A 16,380-nucleotide genomic window follows, 5' to 3' on the forward strand; every position below is an offset into this window, starting at 1 on the left:
GGGCACCTTGCCACCCTGTTGTTGCCCCAATAATCTGCTGCCTAAGGCTACTGCCTCGCCTCAACTCATGAAAGGGCCATCCCTGGTCATACGTAAAACCTTGGGCAAATTGGAATGGTCATTTTTAATTGCCCTCTTAAATAGTTAAATGTGGGGCCTAGGTTCTCACAGCAATGACTCCATCATATACAGTGGGTATAGGAAAGAATCACCCCCTTTGATAGACCTTAAATTCTGGTTCCCTTACATCCTGAAATGAAAACACAAAGAAAATTCCCTTCACCAGCTGTACTTATCCAATGCAACCTATAACATCCAACTGAAAAACATCACAATTACAGTCCAGAAAAAGTGTCAGAAATAAAAAAAAAGAATTACTGAGATTGAAAAAGGATCACCCGCCCAATGTCAATATTTTGTTGAACCACCTTTTGCTTTAATAACAGCCTTGAGTCTGTTGGGATACTTCTCTATCAACCTTGCACATCTAGACGGAGCAATATTTGCCCACTCCTCCATACAGAACTGTTCAAGAACTGCTCTGCATTGGATAAGTACAGCTGGTGAAGGGAATTTTCTTTGTGTTTTCATTTCAGGATGTAAGGGAACCAGAATTTAAGGTCTATCAAAGGGGGTGATTCTTTCCTATACCCACTGTAAGCAATCAACATAGTTGGAGTTAATGGCTGACATGATGCGCAAGACCTATGTAGTTTCTTTTTTTAACTTTTCTGTTTTTGTTGTAAACCAACAGATGTACATTTTGGGTGGTATAAAAATATATTAAATAAAATAAATAAATAAATAAAATGTGGAGATGGGAGGGACTTGCAGCACTGCTGCTATGGACCTGGAAGAAGCTGTTCCACTGTAGAGAACTGCATTTCCACGACACGCAGCGGATCAGTCATAGACCATCTGCTTTACATGCAGAAGGTCCCAGGTAACATGCTGGGAAAGACTCCTGACTGGAACCTGGGAGAGCCACTGCCTGTCAGTGTAGACAGTACTGAGCTAGATGGACCCATGGTCTGACTTGGTGGAAGGCAACTGCATTTCTTCCCATTGTCGCAAAAAAAGGAGAAGCCTAAGACAAACTGCCCCAAAAGGCTGGTTCGGATTTTCCAGCTATCAGGAGACCATCTTCTGTCATTGCTTCCATTAATGAGGTATCAACTGACCATTCTGGATTATTAGTCAAGCATTAGCTTTACCGAAGGTGGTTTGTTGGCAGCCACAACAAAGGGTACGCAGTGCATGAGTTGCATATGCATATCAATGGGTATAACCCAGCACCCTCCCACATACATTCCACCGCCCTCTTAGTGCCCCCAGTCCGGCCCTGGCACAAATTACTTCTATATCATTACTTCTTCCCAGGGAATCCAGGAAACTGGTGACCAGGGATCTTTAACAGAATTCTAGGCACCCTCACCAAACAATTGTTCCTAGGCTACTTGAGGGGAACAATGAGGCAATTAAAGTGCTATGAAACCACTCAAAGTATGTAGTGTAGATATGTCTGAGGATCCTGGGACATGGGGAGTGTAACATTACTTTCAGTACCAAAGACCATAAGTGGCTGCTTCTCAAAACTGCATGCACAAGCCACACTTCTGATTACTGACACACAAGCAACTGTATGCCTAAGCAATAAGCAGACCCCTCTTGGACCATCCTAGTTTGTTTCCTTGCGTCAAACATACTAATTTGATCCAAGCTGTCTGCCGACTTCCCTTTAGTCATCACCTTATTTGTAGAAATCAGGGAAAGCTGACCTTTCTAGCTTCCCAGCATTCTGGGAATATACAATGTATTAAGCCTTTCTAAATTGCCCATGCAAATTGCTGGACTGGGTCAGAAGGAAGGAAATACATCTTAAGGAACAAGAGTGCTGTGCTGAGTGGCTGCTAGGAATGGGTGTGCCATTGCATCACTTTTCCAATGAGATAATTATTCAGACTGATTGCTGCACTGGAAAGTCAAGACATACTTTACCACTCTGATTCCAGGAAGATGTGGGAAGGAATTATGTAAGGCTGTCCTTCTGGTATCCTCTGTGAACCTGCCATTCGTGTGAGGTGCCACCCCAAGACATCAGGATAAAAGCAGGAGGCAGACAACAGCTGCTCACACGTGACAAGCTCTGCCGAGATGAAGACGCTTCTGTTCTTGGGGCTGTCCCTCCTTGTAGCGCTGGCAGTGCCCAGTGCTGAAGGTAAGGTATTTGACCGGTGTGAGCTTGCCCGGCTCATGAAGGAGCAAGGCATGGATGGCTTCGTGGGACGAAAAGTGGCTGATTGTAAGTACCCAGCTGGCTTTGGCAAGTTGGCAAGCTAAAGAGTCAATCTAGCTCCTTGTTTTTCCACCCCTTGGGCTTCCTTTTACTCTGATTGGGGTATTGAAATGTCATCACTGATAAAATAACCAGACTGCCCCCAATCTCTTTCTGCAGGGGTCTGCCTAGCAAAGCACGAGAGCGATTACAGGACCGATGCTGTGAATGACAATGGAAGTAGCCGCGACTATGGAATCTTCCAGATCAACAGCCAATATTGGTGTGATGATGGCAAGACCCCTGGTTCCAAGAATGCTTGCCACATTTCCTGCTACAGTAAGTGTGTGTAGAGTGAAGATAGGTGGTAGACACAGAAACCATAGCTACCTTCACACAAGAGGCAAAGTGGCTTCCATTTCGCTCCATCCTATTCCATCCCACCCCATCGTCTCACAAGCTCATCACATTCTGTTTCTTCTCTCTTAAGAACTTCTAGATGATAACATTTCAGATGACATCCAGTGTGCTAAGAAGATAGCCCAGGAAGCCAGGGGTCTGAGTCCTTGGTAAGTGGCATGACTGGTGTACCGAGGCATGAGGACCAGAATGGGAGGGGTTCGGTCATGATAGGGAGAGGAAGGGAAGGGAGGGAAGTTAAACATCATTGAAGGTTGACTTTCTGGCATCTCCTCTGGGCAGGGCTGGGAGACGCTTCTGCCCGAAACCTTGGAGAACTGCTGCCAGTCACTGAAGGTAACAGTGAGCTAGATGGACGAATGATCTGACTCAATATAAGGCAGCTTCCTATGTTCCTAAGGTATCTGGCTATAAGATCAATAAAGCAAAAACAGAATTGCTAGGCATCTCTGAAGAATGTAAGGAAGAAGCTGCACAGTTCGCTGCACTAACTTATAATAGTATAGAAACCCATAAGCAACTTATATCTTACAACTAACTCTATAGATCTGGTAGTGATAGTCAGGCTTGAAGGAGGACTAGGCCTCAATTAGAGGAACTGCTTGGAAGGTGGGCTTCTCCAAAGAAAGGAAGAACCCCCATGAGAATCAAATCCCTGTGGCCCAATCCAGAGTGAGGGACAGGGTTTACTAGACAACAGCCTATGGAGATGTAGGGAAGGATGTTGAGAGTTCAGTTCTTCCCTGGAGGCCTTGGAGCGAGGTCTGATCAGCAGCTAGTGTAGGAAAGAGAGAGATTAACACAGGCCTGCTCAATTTAGGCCTCCCCCCCCGCTGTTTTTGGATTACAACTCCCATCATCCCCAGCCACAATGGCCAATCGCCAGAGATTATGGGATTTGCAGACCAACTTCTGCAGGAGGGCCCAAGTTGAGCAGCCCTAGACTAACAGCTTTGGGCTGGGAATCAACTGGAAGTAAATAGGAAGAATAGGGACCTGTTTAGCTAGACACATCAGGGACTTTCTTTGTTTAAGTGCTTGGATCTAACTGCATGGTTTTTGTAGTTCCTGGGGAAGGGTTGACTTGAACGGAGGTAGTGATGGTTGATGCTGCTATAGTTTTCTTTTTCATCCAATCATTAATACATCCTTGTAGTTATAGAGTGTCACTCCTTATAGGGTCCTGCCCTAGTCACACACCCTTGATGGCCTAAGACTGCTCAAGCCTTCCTGTATGGATGGGGTTTCCCACATTGCTCTCCAAGGATATTCCCTTGGAGAGGTGAATCATCTGCTCATATAAAAAGCCATGGATGGTGGCAGCCTACCCGGGACTCCTCCTCACAGCTAGATGAAGGGTGTTTATGCCCTCCCCCCTTTTGATCAACACAGAGCTGTTTGCTGTAATTATTAATACTTGTAAACCAATATAAAAATGATCTGACTAACTGGCAGTTGAAGGGTCCCTTCTAATCCCTCCATTTGAGAAAGCTTCTTCTTTCAATGTAGTGTCCGCCCCATTTGTGTGTTTTAGTTTCGTATGGAACAAGAAGAAATCCAGAGTATAGGAACATAGGAGGCTGCCATATACAGAGTCAGACCATTGGTCTTTCTTGCTCAGTATTGTCTACACAGACTGGCAGCGGCTTCTCCAAGGTTGCAGGCAGGAATCTCTCTCAGCCCTATCTTGGAGATCCCAGGGAGGAAACTTGGAACCTAGATGCTCTTCCCAGAGCGGCTCCATCCCCTGAGGGGAATATCTTGCAGTGCTCACACTTCTAGTCTCCCATTCAAATGCAACCAGGGCAGACCCTGCTTAGCTAAGGGGACAAGTCATGCTTGCTACCATGAGACCAGCTCTCCTCTCTTTGGTCTTTTACAAAGACCAAATAAGAGAGGTATATTTTAGGGATGTGCACAGGCTCTATTATCAGGCTGATCCCACTCCTGGCCATTCTGTATAGTATTAACAATACAGAGGGTGGTAAGAATCGCACTGAACAGATAATTATTATCAGCTTGGGATATGGGATGGGCCTGGAGTGTAGCTTAGCTTTATGGCTCTTATGACTTCTCTCACCACCTTTTCATTTCTGGTACTACCCATAATGCATCTGGTGGATGCAATTATAATGTTGCATCCTTTGCTGGTGCATTATTGGGCCGGGGTGTGTGTGTGCTGTGCCAAGTAACTATAGGGCATGGCCATTCCCCCTGCAGTAATGCACCAGAAAAAGGATGCAACCTCATGAACATGCTTCCTTTCCTGGTGCATTATAGGGTGCTACCAGGGAAGGAAAGGCAGCATTTTGAAATGCTGCCACCTGCAGCCAATTCCTTCAAAGAAGCCAGCCCTTCACTAAAGTAAAACGCCACCCTCCAATCCTATTCAATACCATACCGATGTGTGCAGTATTGTCAATATCAGAGGATTCCTGCCCCCAGAATTGTTTCCAGAGGAAAATGCTTTGATAGGGCTTGTATCACCTCAGACCTGATTATCGGTTTGATGCAATGCACAGCCCTAATATATTATGCCCCAAATTGATCAACTATTAACAGGCTGTAAAACTTACAAAGATATTAAAGTGGAACGCAGAACGCAGTTAATGAACCATGGTATCTTACTGAAGACAATCGTTGCAAATTCCCAGTTAACCATATCTTGTGGGTTTTTTGTATGGCACTTCCCCCCATTTTTTCTGCAGTCCTAATGTATGATAATCTGGAAAGTATGATCATTTGAAATAAGTTGAGAAAGCTTCACTTTTAGCCTGGGTTGACAAGCACGGCTACCCAGGGTAGAAGTGACGGGATTGGGAGCAATCCTGGCATTTCTCATGACCAGCCTTACCTGAGCTAGTGCTCTCCTGCTTGGGTAGGGCTGGTCATGAGAATGACCTCTTTATCTATAGTAATATTTTGGAATCTTTTTAGTGCCAATGCAACATTGTAAGACATGACCTGATAAAGCAGGGCCATTTCATGAGCCTGCAAAAAGTAAGAAATAAGTTGAACAGCAGATATATATATTGTTTCAGTATTTGCAAATTATTTATTTTATTTATTTATTTAATACATTTCTATACAGCCTAAAACGCAAGTTCTCAGGGCGGTTTACAAAACAATAAAAACAGCCAATAAAAGATTAAAACATTTCGACAATTAAAATTAAGAAGTTAAAACTATTAAAACACAATTAAAACAGTATCTAATTAAAAGCCTGGGTGAACAAGTGCATCTTGACTGCCCTTTTAAAAGTTGTAAAAGATGGGGAAGCTCTTATTTCAGCAGGAAGTGCATTCCAAAGCCTCGGAGCAGCAATGGAGAAGGCCTGTCCCTGAATAGGACCAGACGAGCCGGTGGCAACTGCACACGAACCTCTCCAGATGATCTCAGTGGGTGGTGTGGTTCATAGTGAAGAAGACGTTCTCTTAAATTAAGAACTATATGCAGTTTAAAATGATCAAGGTCTTCTTAGACCCAGTCTTTTGCCATCTAACTTTTAATTAGTACTGCAACAAATACAAAAGTGTTTACTGACTTGTCTTCAACAAACATAACTCATTAAAGGTGAATATTTTAAGAGAGACAGATTAAAACCCCACACAAATGTTACAGAGGAGGAATGAAATAGGGTATTTACAGGAAAATCAGCTAGAACTATATGCGTAAATTTAAAAGAAAAATGTCTACAATGTTATATTGCTTGTATTTAACTCAAGTAATACATATTTCCCCCCAACTTCAAAGTATACGTGTTGTTGGTGTAGACGAAAAGATGCTGAAAACAGGAAGTGAGAATGTCAACGTTTCCTGACTTCTTTCTCTACAGGGTGGCCTGGAATAGGTACTGTCGAGGGAAGGATCTTAGCTCGTATGTCAAGGGATGCTTCTAGTCCAGAAACCCTGGAAACATCTGAAGTTGAAGACAGTACTGATGAGAGGAGAAATGGTGGCTGAGAAGGAGTGGGTGGGTGGTGGGTGAGTCCTGTGTCTGCCACCAGGACATCCCAGAGGTGTGTGTGTACTAAGTAGCAGAGTGACCCTGTTCAATAAATGTCTTCAAAAATGACTTCAGAATGGGTTGACTGTTTTTGGTGGAGGCTAATAAAATGAATGCATATCACAAAAGTATTTTGGATTTTGGGGGACTTTTGTTGAAAAACGGTACATTTGAAACTTGGAAAATTAGAATATCGTGCAAAAGTCCATTAATTTCAGTAATGCAAATTAAAAGGTGAAACTGATATATGAGACAGACGCATTACATGCAAAGCGAGATAAGTCAAGCCTTAATTTGTTATAATTGTGATGATCATGGCATACAGCTCATGAAAACCCCAAATCCACAATCTCAGAAAATTAGAATATTACATGGAACCAAGAAGACAAGGATTGAAGAATAGAACAATATCGGACCTCTGAAAAGTATAAGCATGCATATGTATTCAGTACTTGGTTTGGGCCCCTTTTGCAGCAATTACTGCCTCAATGCGGCGTGGCATGGATGCTATCAGCCTGTGGGTGATAGCATGTGGCATGGATGAGGTATTATGGAAGACCAGGATGCTTCATTAGCGGCCTTCAGCAATTCTGCATTGTTTGGTCTCATGTCTCTCATCCTTCTCTTGGCAATGCCCCATAGATTCTCTATGGGGTCAGGTCAGGCGAGTTTGCTGGCCAATCAAGCACAGTACACTGTATACTTTTCAGAGGTCCGATATTGTTCTATTCTTCAATCCTTGTCTTCTTGGTTCCATGTAATATTCTAATTTTCTGAGATTGTGGATTTGGGGTTTTCATGAGCTGTACGCCATGATCATCACAATTATAACAAATTAAGGCTTGACTTATCTCGCTTTGCATGTAATGCGTCTGTCTCGTATATCAGTTTCACCTTTTAATTTGCATTACTGAAATTAATGGACTTTTGCACAATATTCTAATTTTCCGAGTTTCACCTGTATATCAATATTCATTACATTTGTATTCTTATCTGAATATAATAAAAAGCAAATGTTGGGCAGACACTTGTGAAGTCATTATACCATACTGATGTAGATGGGGCTCGTTCCTGGATCCGCTTAACCAATCAGCCAGACACAAGGATTGGGAATTATTAATTGAGGTTTTATTGCTCCGCAGATACCAATAGGTAATCAATAGGCTCATGCTCTCAAACTGATTACAGTTTGCTTACAGCTGCATCTTACATTTATACAAACAATCTAAATGGTGCTGACACCCTAGACACAGTATACATAGCCCAAGTATCTAGTACGTGTGCGAATGATTCAATGTTCATCTGGTGATTACTCCTTGTTTGGTTAGATCCTGTTTTCTTCATCTGGGAAGCTTAGCTGTGTTAACAAGTTTCATAGATACAATTTAGCTGGAGAGAGATAATAACGTTAATCATGAGAGGCAGTGATGTCCCTGAGTTTGGGCTAGGTTACTTTAAGTTAGAATGAGATCTTCTAGGCAAAAATGGGGTTTCTTTGGTTTTCTAAACACATCAATATCATCTGAATCTCAGGTGCATACGTATGAAGGGTTTGTGCATGTAGTCTGAGGCTTCACCTTTGGCCATTTAAATTGCTGCAGTCCATACAGAGAATGAGGGGAAAACAATGTTTCCAGTGCCCCTTTGATGTTCTCTTTGTGAAAGAGAATTCTCCTGGTTTCAAAACTGAATAGAGAGCAGCAGCAGTAGCAATGATAATTTGGAGGGAAGGGGCGGGGAGGGGGAAAGAAAGAAAGCTGCTGAGGAGGAGGGAAAAGAGCACAATTGCAAAGAAGTTAATACAATTAACTTCTGAAAATATAATATTGAAATATAATATTGATCAACTGGCTTTGATTAAAAAAATGTGGGGGTGGTGGGGCTGAATGTATTGAGAACCAGAAGAAAACTGTGCCCAAGTCTGGGCAGAAATAAGGGTGTGTATCCTTCAAATCCAGCCCTCCCATATATCACTACCTAGGCAAGTAACCTTTAGAACTTATGCTATGTTTCATCTACCCCCTTTTCTCCAAGCTAGAAAAAAATTCAGCAAAGAAAAGACCCTGGTGTTTCAAAGACCGATAGGCAGACCGTGGAAGGAAATTAAGCAGTATGCAAAACATCATCTACCCCCCCCTGCAAAATTGCCAGTAGGAATCAGCAGTAATGTTGGAATAAACCACATACTAATAACTACAGACCATGACAAGGCCCAGGAGTCTCCATGCAAGGCCCAGGAGTCAGTGGCAGCTCCTCCCATCAATCTTAAGTGTGATTCCCTGACTAATTGTTTATTAGGCCTCTGCACAGCTTCAGCCAAAGCTGAATACACCACTCTGCTCACCCTGAAGCACCGTGCAGAGATGACCGTTCCTGCTGCTCAGTGCTGTGCTTTACCTAGAGCCTTGTGGGGTGAGGGTCAACAAAATGGAAGCTTTTGAGCCCTAGTGACATCAGAGGAGGTGCGCATGGGAGCTGGGAAGTGTAGCTCTTCCAAAGCTTTCCCTTGAACTCTTTGGCCGGGGCTCAACAGGGCTCCATATCTCTTAAAGGCCTCCCCCCTCCCCCAGGGCACTCCAGAGGTCAGTGCAGTGGGAAATGGCTCCCACAGTGAAGTTTTTTGTTTTCCGAAAGGGCTCTCACTTGAAAGATAGTGAAGATGACTGAACTATGGTATTCAGTGGTCTATGACTTACTATCTAAAAATCAAAGTAGGGACAATGGTTAATAGCTGCCTATGGACAGAACTGTTAAGAGAAGTATACAATCAGGCAAGTGATCCAAGAATCCCCACTACCGGGAGCTACAGTACTGTTCATTTCCTCTTCACTAGGTGGAGCTAGACACCCAGCTTTCCAGCTCTAGTGTATACAGTTCCTCTCTGCTAAAAGAAGGCCCTGCTAAAACAAGAGAGCAGATCCCACTGGGTATTCTCCCAGAGTTTATACAAAATAATATTGAATGGTGGGCCCCATTTTGGCCTTGCTTTTTTACTTTTATTGATCGATTGGAATCTATCCCAAAGGATCGGGGTGTTGCTATCATTGTCCCCATTTACAAAAAAAGGGAAAAGAGATCTTTTCTCCAGTTTCTGACCGATAAGCCTACTGAACATAATAAGCAAGATTTATGCTAGGCATTTATACAAAAAGTTGCTAGACTGGATAGACACTGAAAATATTCTAGCACCAGAACAGGCTGATTTTAGGCCTGATTAACCACCACCGTCTCAGGCCTTGATTTTACAGCATTTGATAACAAAATATACTTCAAAACCAAAAGGGGCCTTTTACATTGTGTTTGTCAACCTTAAATTTGCATTTGATTCAATATCTAGGGAGAAGATGTGGTCTAAACTTTGAGCATCCACCAGCACCGTTGCTTACTTTTATTAATATATATATTGCATCAGAACACCTATTTGAAAGTTAGAAGCAATGCAGCAGGTTGGCTATCTCTCTATAGACATTCCAGCAAATAGAGGCATGAAGCAAGGATGTATTCTGGCTTTGCTATTATTAATTTTTTATATAAACTCTATGGTTGCCTCTCTGACTCACTGACTTTCATTCCCCAATATTAGCCTCTAAACCTGTAGCGGTGCTTCTGTACAATCACTATAATATCATCACAGACCCCTATTGGTTTAAGAAGAGTGTTTAATTTCCTAATTTCTTACTGTAAAGATCATGCTCTGCAGATTAACTATTCTAACATGCAGATTGTGAGGTTTGCTAAGCACTCCAAGCTCTTATGTTGGTCTATTGACGGGCATAAGCTTGAGAGCAGGTTAGTTGTGATAGTATTTAGGCACTGTATTTCATTCCACCGTTAGTTGTCGAATACACCACGCTGAAGAATATCATTCAAAATGCTCAAAGGTCATCATCGGCAATATTGACATTTTTTCACTCTAGAGGTGGACTTTTTATTCCCGTTTGAGACTGTTTGAGTCCAAGGTGCTGGCTCATTTGTTTAATGGAGCACAACTCAGCCTTTATCCCAACATCCAAGCCTTAGAAGCTGTGCAGTCTACATTCCTCAGAAAGCTATTTCAAGTACCATGAGGAGTTCCTAACACAACTTCGAGAGTGAAGGCAGGTTTGGTAAACATTGAGTCTACAATTGGGCTTTGAATATTTAAATTTTGGCTTAAAATACACTTCAATCCCACTGGATTGTTACTGCTTATGCTAGCTGAAGTTCACTTCCCACTGGGAAATGGAACTTTCAGCTGGTTCAGAACGCTGCCGCAAGGATGCTCGTGGGTGCAAGTCACTTCACGAGTATTACACCCATCCTGTGTCAGCTTCATTGGCTACCGGTCCACTTCTGGGCTAGATTCAAGGTGCTGGTATTGACCTTTAAAGCCCTACACGGCTTGGGGCCAGGGTGCCTGTCGGACCGCATTCACCCATATGAATCTGCCAGGGCCCTCTGCTAATCACCTCAGGCCCTGCTCATGACCCCACCACTAACAGAGATCCAGTTGGTGGGGACTAGAGACAGGGCCTTTTCGGTTGTGGCCCCTCGACTTTGGAACGCCCTCCCTGAAGAGCTTCGCCATGCTCCCTCCCTCAGTGTTTTTAAAAAACATCTCAAAACGCACCTTTTTAAAGAGGCTTTTTAATGCTCTATTATTGTTTTGTTATATCTGGTAGGTTCTTTAGCTTTTTATAATTTTCTGTTTTAATTTGAACCTACTAATTGTAGTTTTTAATCTGACTTAAAAAAATTTTTTTTAGTTAATTTTATTACTTTTATTGTATCTGTGTCTGTCTTATTGTTGTGAGCCGCCCTGAGCAGTAGTGCACTGGAGGGCACGGGGTATAAATATTTTAAATAAATAAATAATAAATAAACTTAAAAGGAAGTAGCTTTCTTATGTGTTTGCCCCACGGTTACTGTTGAAAATAAATCTTCATCAAGTTAGCCTGGAGCTTTCCCAAAAAATTTGTTATGTAGCATTGCTAGAAGTTCCATCAAGGAGATTAATAGTGAGTAATCAACTTTTGAATATGAAACCTGCTAATTATTTAGATAAGCTTGAAGTAGCAAAATATGAAAATAAATAATAAATAAATACAATAGAGCCTTCACGCTAGCCCGCTTTGATGTTTTACCTTCTGCTGTGTTTGAAGGCAGGATTTTAAAAGTCCCTTATGGGGAGCAGTTTTGCCCTTGCACATCAGAAGCTATTGAGATACTATCCGTAGTCGTTAGAGTATTGGACTAGGACTGGGAAGACCCAAGTTCGAATCCCCATTCAACCATGAAACTGACTGGGTGACTCTGGGCCAGTCATTTTTCTCTCAGCCTAACCTACCTCACAGGGTTGCTGCAAGGATAAACATAACCATGTACACTGCTCTGAGCTCCTCAGAGGAAAAAGTGGGATATAAATGTAAATAAATGAATAAATAAATAAAATAAAATGTGCTACTATACTGTAGTTTCTACATGGACACTTGTTATGAATTAATAGTGCCCCTTCTAGCAAAATTACCCTGATCACTATCAGACCGACAGTGATGATAAAATTACTTATGCAGTAGCTACGTCTTGTCTTGTTGCCATTAGAATTCGAAGTAAGAGAGCATCTGTATAGTTAAATTTCATAAGGTTTATGAATACTGCACCTGGATTAGTTTATTGTTACTGTTTGGGCTGTATGTATATATTTTTCTGGTCAGAGGCTGTAAATAAGCAGAACTGAACTTAACTGATCATATTGCTCCAGGAGTCTCTTCTGGAAGTGTGCCATCCACCAAAGAATGTCTCTGGGCATGTGCAGAAGCTACTTCCCTCCTTCATGAGCATCTGCAGCAATCTTCCCAGGGTGCAAGGTGTACTATATTTCCATCTCTCTCTATAGCTGACACATGTTTATATTTAATCAGGCCATTAATCCAGGGGGAGCAACTAGCAACTACTTTTCTTCCCCTGCGGATGCCCATGCCCTCATTGCTAAAAGCAAAATTAGATGAGTAATCTCTCACTCTATATTTTTAAAGCAGTACACCATGGCAGTGGTAGTGAGATCCAGATCAGTACTGCAGTGCTGGGGCAGTGGCGTTGAAACTTTGTTTTCTCCATATAGCACCCACAACCTACAGCTGTTAAAGGCACGAGAGTCTAGGCAAAAGGAAAGATGGTAAAGTCAGAGGTACACCTAGGTAATCTTGGAGCCTGGACCTAAAGGCCTTTGGAGTCCCCGCCCCACCACCACCACCACCACCACCACCACCACCACTGCAAGTTAGGCATCATCCCCCTACGCATACACACACACCTCTTGACACATGCAGTATTTTTAACTCGTGGGTTCTTGAGGGCACAAACAGCAACTGAACTCACAAGAATATACAGCTGGTATATTTATGCAAATATGCATTAGCACAACACAACGCTTAACATAGTCCCATCCCATGTATTTCTTCCCCATCTCTAAAGCAGAAATCACACTCAGCAGCCTGCAGCAGGTCACAGTCACGCTGGGCTGCCTGGCCAAGTGCCGGCTGGAGGCACTGCGACACCACCCGGGGCAAACTAAAGAGGTTTTGGAGGGCCCTGGGGGTGTGGAGGCCCTGGACTTCGGCCCAGAAGTCCAGGGGTAAGATCACCTCTGTGTAAAGTCCTTTTCTATGTTAGAGGGCCAATTATGAGCTTCTGGGTGGGGCATCACAAGAGGACCCATCAGTCCTACTGAGCTCTGCCCTGCCCTGCCCAGCAGGGGCGTAACTACCATTAGGCAAGGGGAGGCAGTCATCTTGGGGCCCCACTGCCTCAAGGGCCCCCCCAGAGGCACATCACATGATTCCCCACCCACCCATGTTGCACCCCCTATGAATTATGTTGAGTCTCTTGGAGATTGGCAGGAGCAGAGAGTAAAAAAAGGAGATTCACTCTGCAGTATCTTTTTCAGTTGCTGTGGCCAGGTTGCTCCTGCCGCTGAAGAGAAGCATTCCAGGAGCTAACCACACAAGAGAACTGAAGAGACACCCCAGCCATCATCACACTTGGGGACTCAGCTCTTTTTATTTTGTATATGTTTTTAAGGTTCCTTGAGGATACAACTTAGAAACATGCTTTAGGCTATGGGACAGAGTGGAACAGGAATCAATCAAACCAACAGAGCGACTTCGAGCTCTTATTAGTTATATTGTGATGATGACTCTATTGTAATCAATTCTGCTGTCAAGTCTGATTTTCCTTTTTTGCACTCTCCATGTTTTTATTGAAGAATAACCATGAGACGGTCCCCCAAAGGGCTCACCATTTAAAAAAGACACTAGGGAGAGACACCAGCAACAGCCACTGAGTCGGACTGCTCATGGACCACTTGTAATGCGAAAATGAATAAAAACGCGAAAGAAAGACGGAGGCGTCTATTCCGTTCATTCGGTGTGCAGCAGCAACAGCAGCTCCAGATCTCCTCCTCCTCCTCTTTGCTTTCCATAGATGATAACGGTCAGAGCGACGCTGGCGCCCTTTTAAGCCCACGACACCACATCCTCCCACCTCCTCCGCTTCCATGCGCCGCGTGCGGCTCAAGCCGCCTCCCCGATGGGCGCTGTCGCAGAGCAAGAGGCAGAGGCTTCTCCCCTCCCCGGAGACAAAGAGAAAAGGACCTAGATTCACACACCATCGCAGACTTCCTGGGCGCTTCTGGTCTGAAGTGGGGCTGGGTTCGCATGCTTACAATTGATACAGGATGGTGTTACCATAGGCATGCGGAGGGAGGGACAGAGCGATGCCCACTGCGTCCAGACTGGTAGAGAAACAGGAAGGCATGGAAGAGAGAGTGCAACAGCTGGCAGTGGAGATCTATTCTTGACTGCTTGTGCCTCTAAATTAAAATATGGGGCAACCCCTGCTGTACTTACGTGAAAGAGGTTTCTTTAAAAATAAAGGCCAAATGGAAGACCCCCTGACGGATCTGAGTACCAACCCCCCTGTTGGCACCTCAACACCTCCATGCATTCATGCCTTGACCCCTCAACCCCTTTAGCTTCCCCACCTGTGCCGTCCTAAAGGAATGATTAACTTCACCAATCCTTTTTTCCATATCACCATAATACTAACAGTTGAATCCAATACACTGCTTTTATTTTTTATTTCTTTTTTTATTGCTTTTTGTTGAGCCCTGTGTCATCTGCTTTTGTGGGGGGTGGTTCCAGTCATGAACCTCTCACAGCTTGTTTAGTCCTATGAAGCAGGTGTTTCCTATCTATACACACAGAGTAAGGCCCTTACTGAAGTAGGGAAGAGAGACCCAGTCCTTGTCTCTCCTATTCCCTCCATTCCTGGCTCAGTTACCCAATAAGAATCAGTCATTAGCCATAGGAGTATTCTGAAGTGGACTTCTATGAGCCCTGATTTGAATCCGATCGAACATCTATGGAAAGAACTGAAACATGCAGTCTGGAGAAGGCACCTTTCAAACCTGACACAGCTGGAGCAGTTTGCCCAGGAAGAGTGGGCCAAACTACCTGTTGACAGGTGCAGAAGTCTCATTGAGAGCTACAGGAATCACTTGTTTGCAGTGATTGCCTCTAAAGGTTGTGCAAGAAAATATTACCTAGGTTAAGGGTCCCATCGTTTTTGTCCATGCCATTTTCATTTGTGTTGTTATTTGAAATATTCTGTTGCATCAAAACTCTAAAGCAAAGTCTGATTTTTGTTAAATGCAGAATAAACAATGGTGGGTGCCAATTATTCTGTCAGTTTCAAATTATTTCAGAGACAATTGTGGGTTCTTCTTTTTTCGTGGAGAGGTACCAATACATTTGTCCACGTGTGTATGCTGCGCATGACAATGGCAGTAGCTGCAACTATGGAATCTTCCAGTTCAACCCCTGCAAACTTGGCAAAGAGGCACCTTTTAATGTGGTGACTCTCTTTATTTAGCAGGGGGAAAGTAACTGCCTTATCCACCCCCAGCATAGTACCTCCAGTGACTGTTGCTGGCATCTATCTTATGTTTCTCTTCAGATTGTGAGCCCTTTGGGGACAGGGAACCATCTTATTTATTTATTATTTCTCTGTGTAAACCGCCCTGAGCCATTTTTGGAAGGGCAGCATAGAAATAGAATAAATTAATAAAATAAAATAAAATAAAAAATAATCAACAGCAAATACTGGTGTGATGATGGCAAGACCCCTGGTTCCAAGAATGCTTGCGATATTTCCTGTTCCAGTAGGTGCGTGTAGACTGGATAGGTGGTAGCCACAGAAACCATAGCTACTTTCAAACAAGAGGCAAGGAACATGCCCCCACCAGTGGCTTTCATTTTGCTCCATCCCATTCCATCCCACCCCATCGTCTCACAAGCTCATCACATTCTGTTTCTTCTCTCCTAAGAACTTCTAGATGACAACATTTCAGATGACAAGAAGATAGCCCAGGAAGCCCAGTGCTAAGAAGATAGCCCAGGAAGCCAGGGGTCTGAGTCCTTAGTAAGTGGCATGACTGGTGTACCGAGGCATGAGGACCAGAATGGGAGGGGTTCGGTCAGGGCTGGATTAACATAGTAGCAAATCTAGCATTTGCTATGGGCCCTGCATCTTCTAGGGCCCCGCACGCCTGGCTTGAACGTCTGCCCCTTCTTTTGCTCGCTATTTGGTGCTCTCTGCTGACTCTCCTCATTGCCTGCTGCTGCCCATTCTCTCGCTTCGG

General features: G+C 43.6%; 1 protein-coding gene across 9 annotated transcripts in view; it reads left to right on the forward strand.

Moving 5' to 3' along the window:
- The window catches only part of LOC128341984 (lysozyme C-like), a 61,224-nt gene extending 54,454 nt beyond the window's left edge, over nucleotides 1-6,770 (forward strand). For 7 of the 9 annotated variants that reach the window (XM_053288723.1, XM_053288726.1, XM_053288720.1 and 4 more), the window contains 4 exons: nucleotides 2,013-2,302; nucleotides 2,456-2,614; nucleotides 2,766-2,844; nucleotides 6,531-6,770. In XM_053288723.1, coding sequence (XP_053144698.1) covers nucleotides 2,155-2,302; nucleotides 2,456-2,614; nucleotides 2,766-2,844; nucleotides 6,531-6,594 — 450 coding nt within the window. In that variant the 5' untranslated portion in view covers nucleotides 2,013-2,154 and the 3' untranslated portion in view covers nucleotides 6,595-6,770. The remainder of the gene's footprint in view (nucleotides 1-2,012; nucleotides 2,303-2,455; nucleotides 2,615-2,765; nucleotides 2,845-6,530) is intronic. The other 2 variants (XM_053288725.1, XM_053288728.1) reach the window with 2 other exon arrangements.
- Nucleotides 6,771-16,380: the final 9,610 nt, after the last annotated feature.

This window comes from Hemicordylus capensis, chromosome 2, assembly GCF_027244095.1.
Source record: "Hemicordylus capensis ecotype Gifberg chromosome 2, rHemCap1.1.pri, whole genome shotgun sequence".
NCBI classification, from domain to species: domain Eukaryota; kingdom Metazoa; phylum Chordata; class Lepidosauria; order Squamata; family Cordylidae; genus Hemicordylus; species Hemicordylus capensis.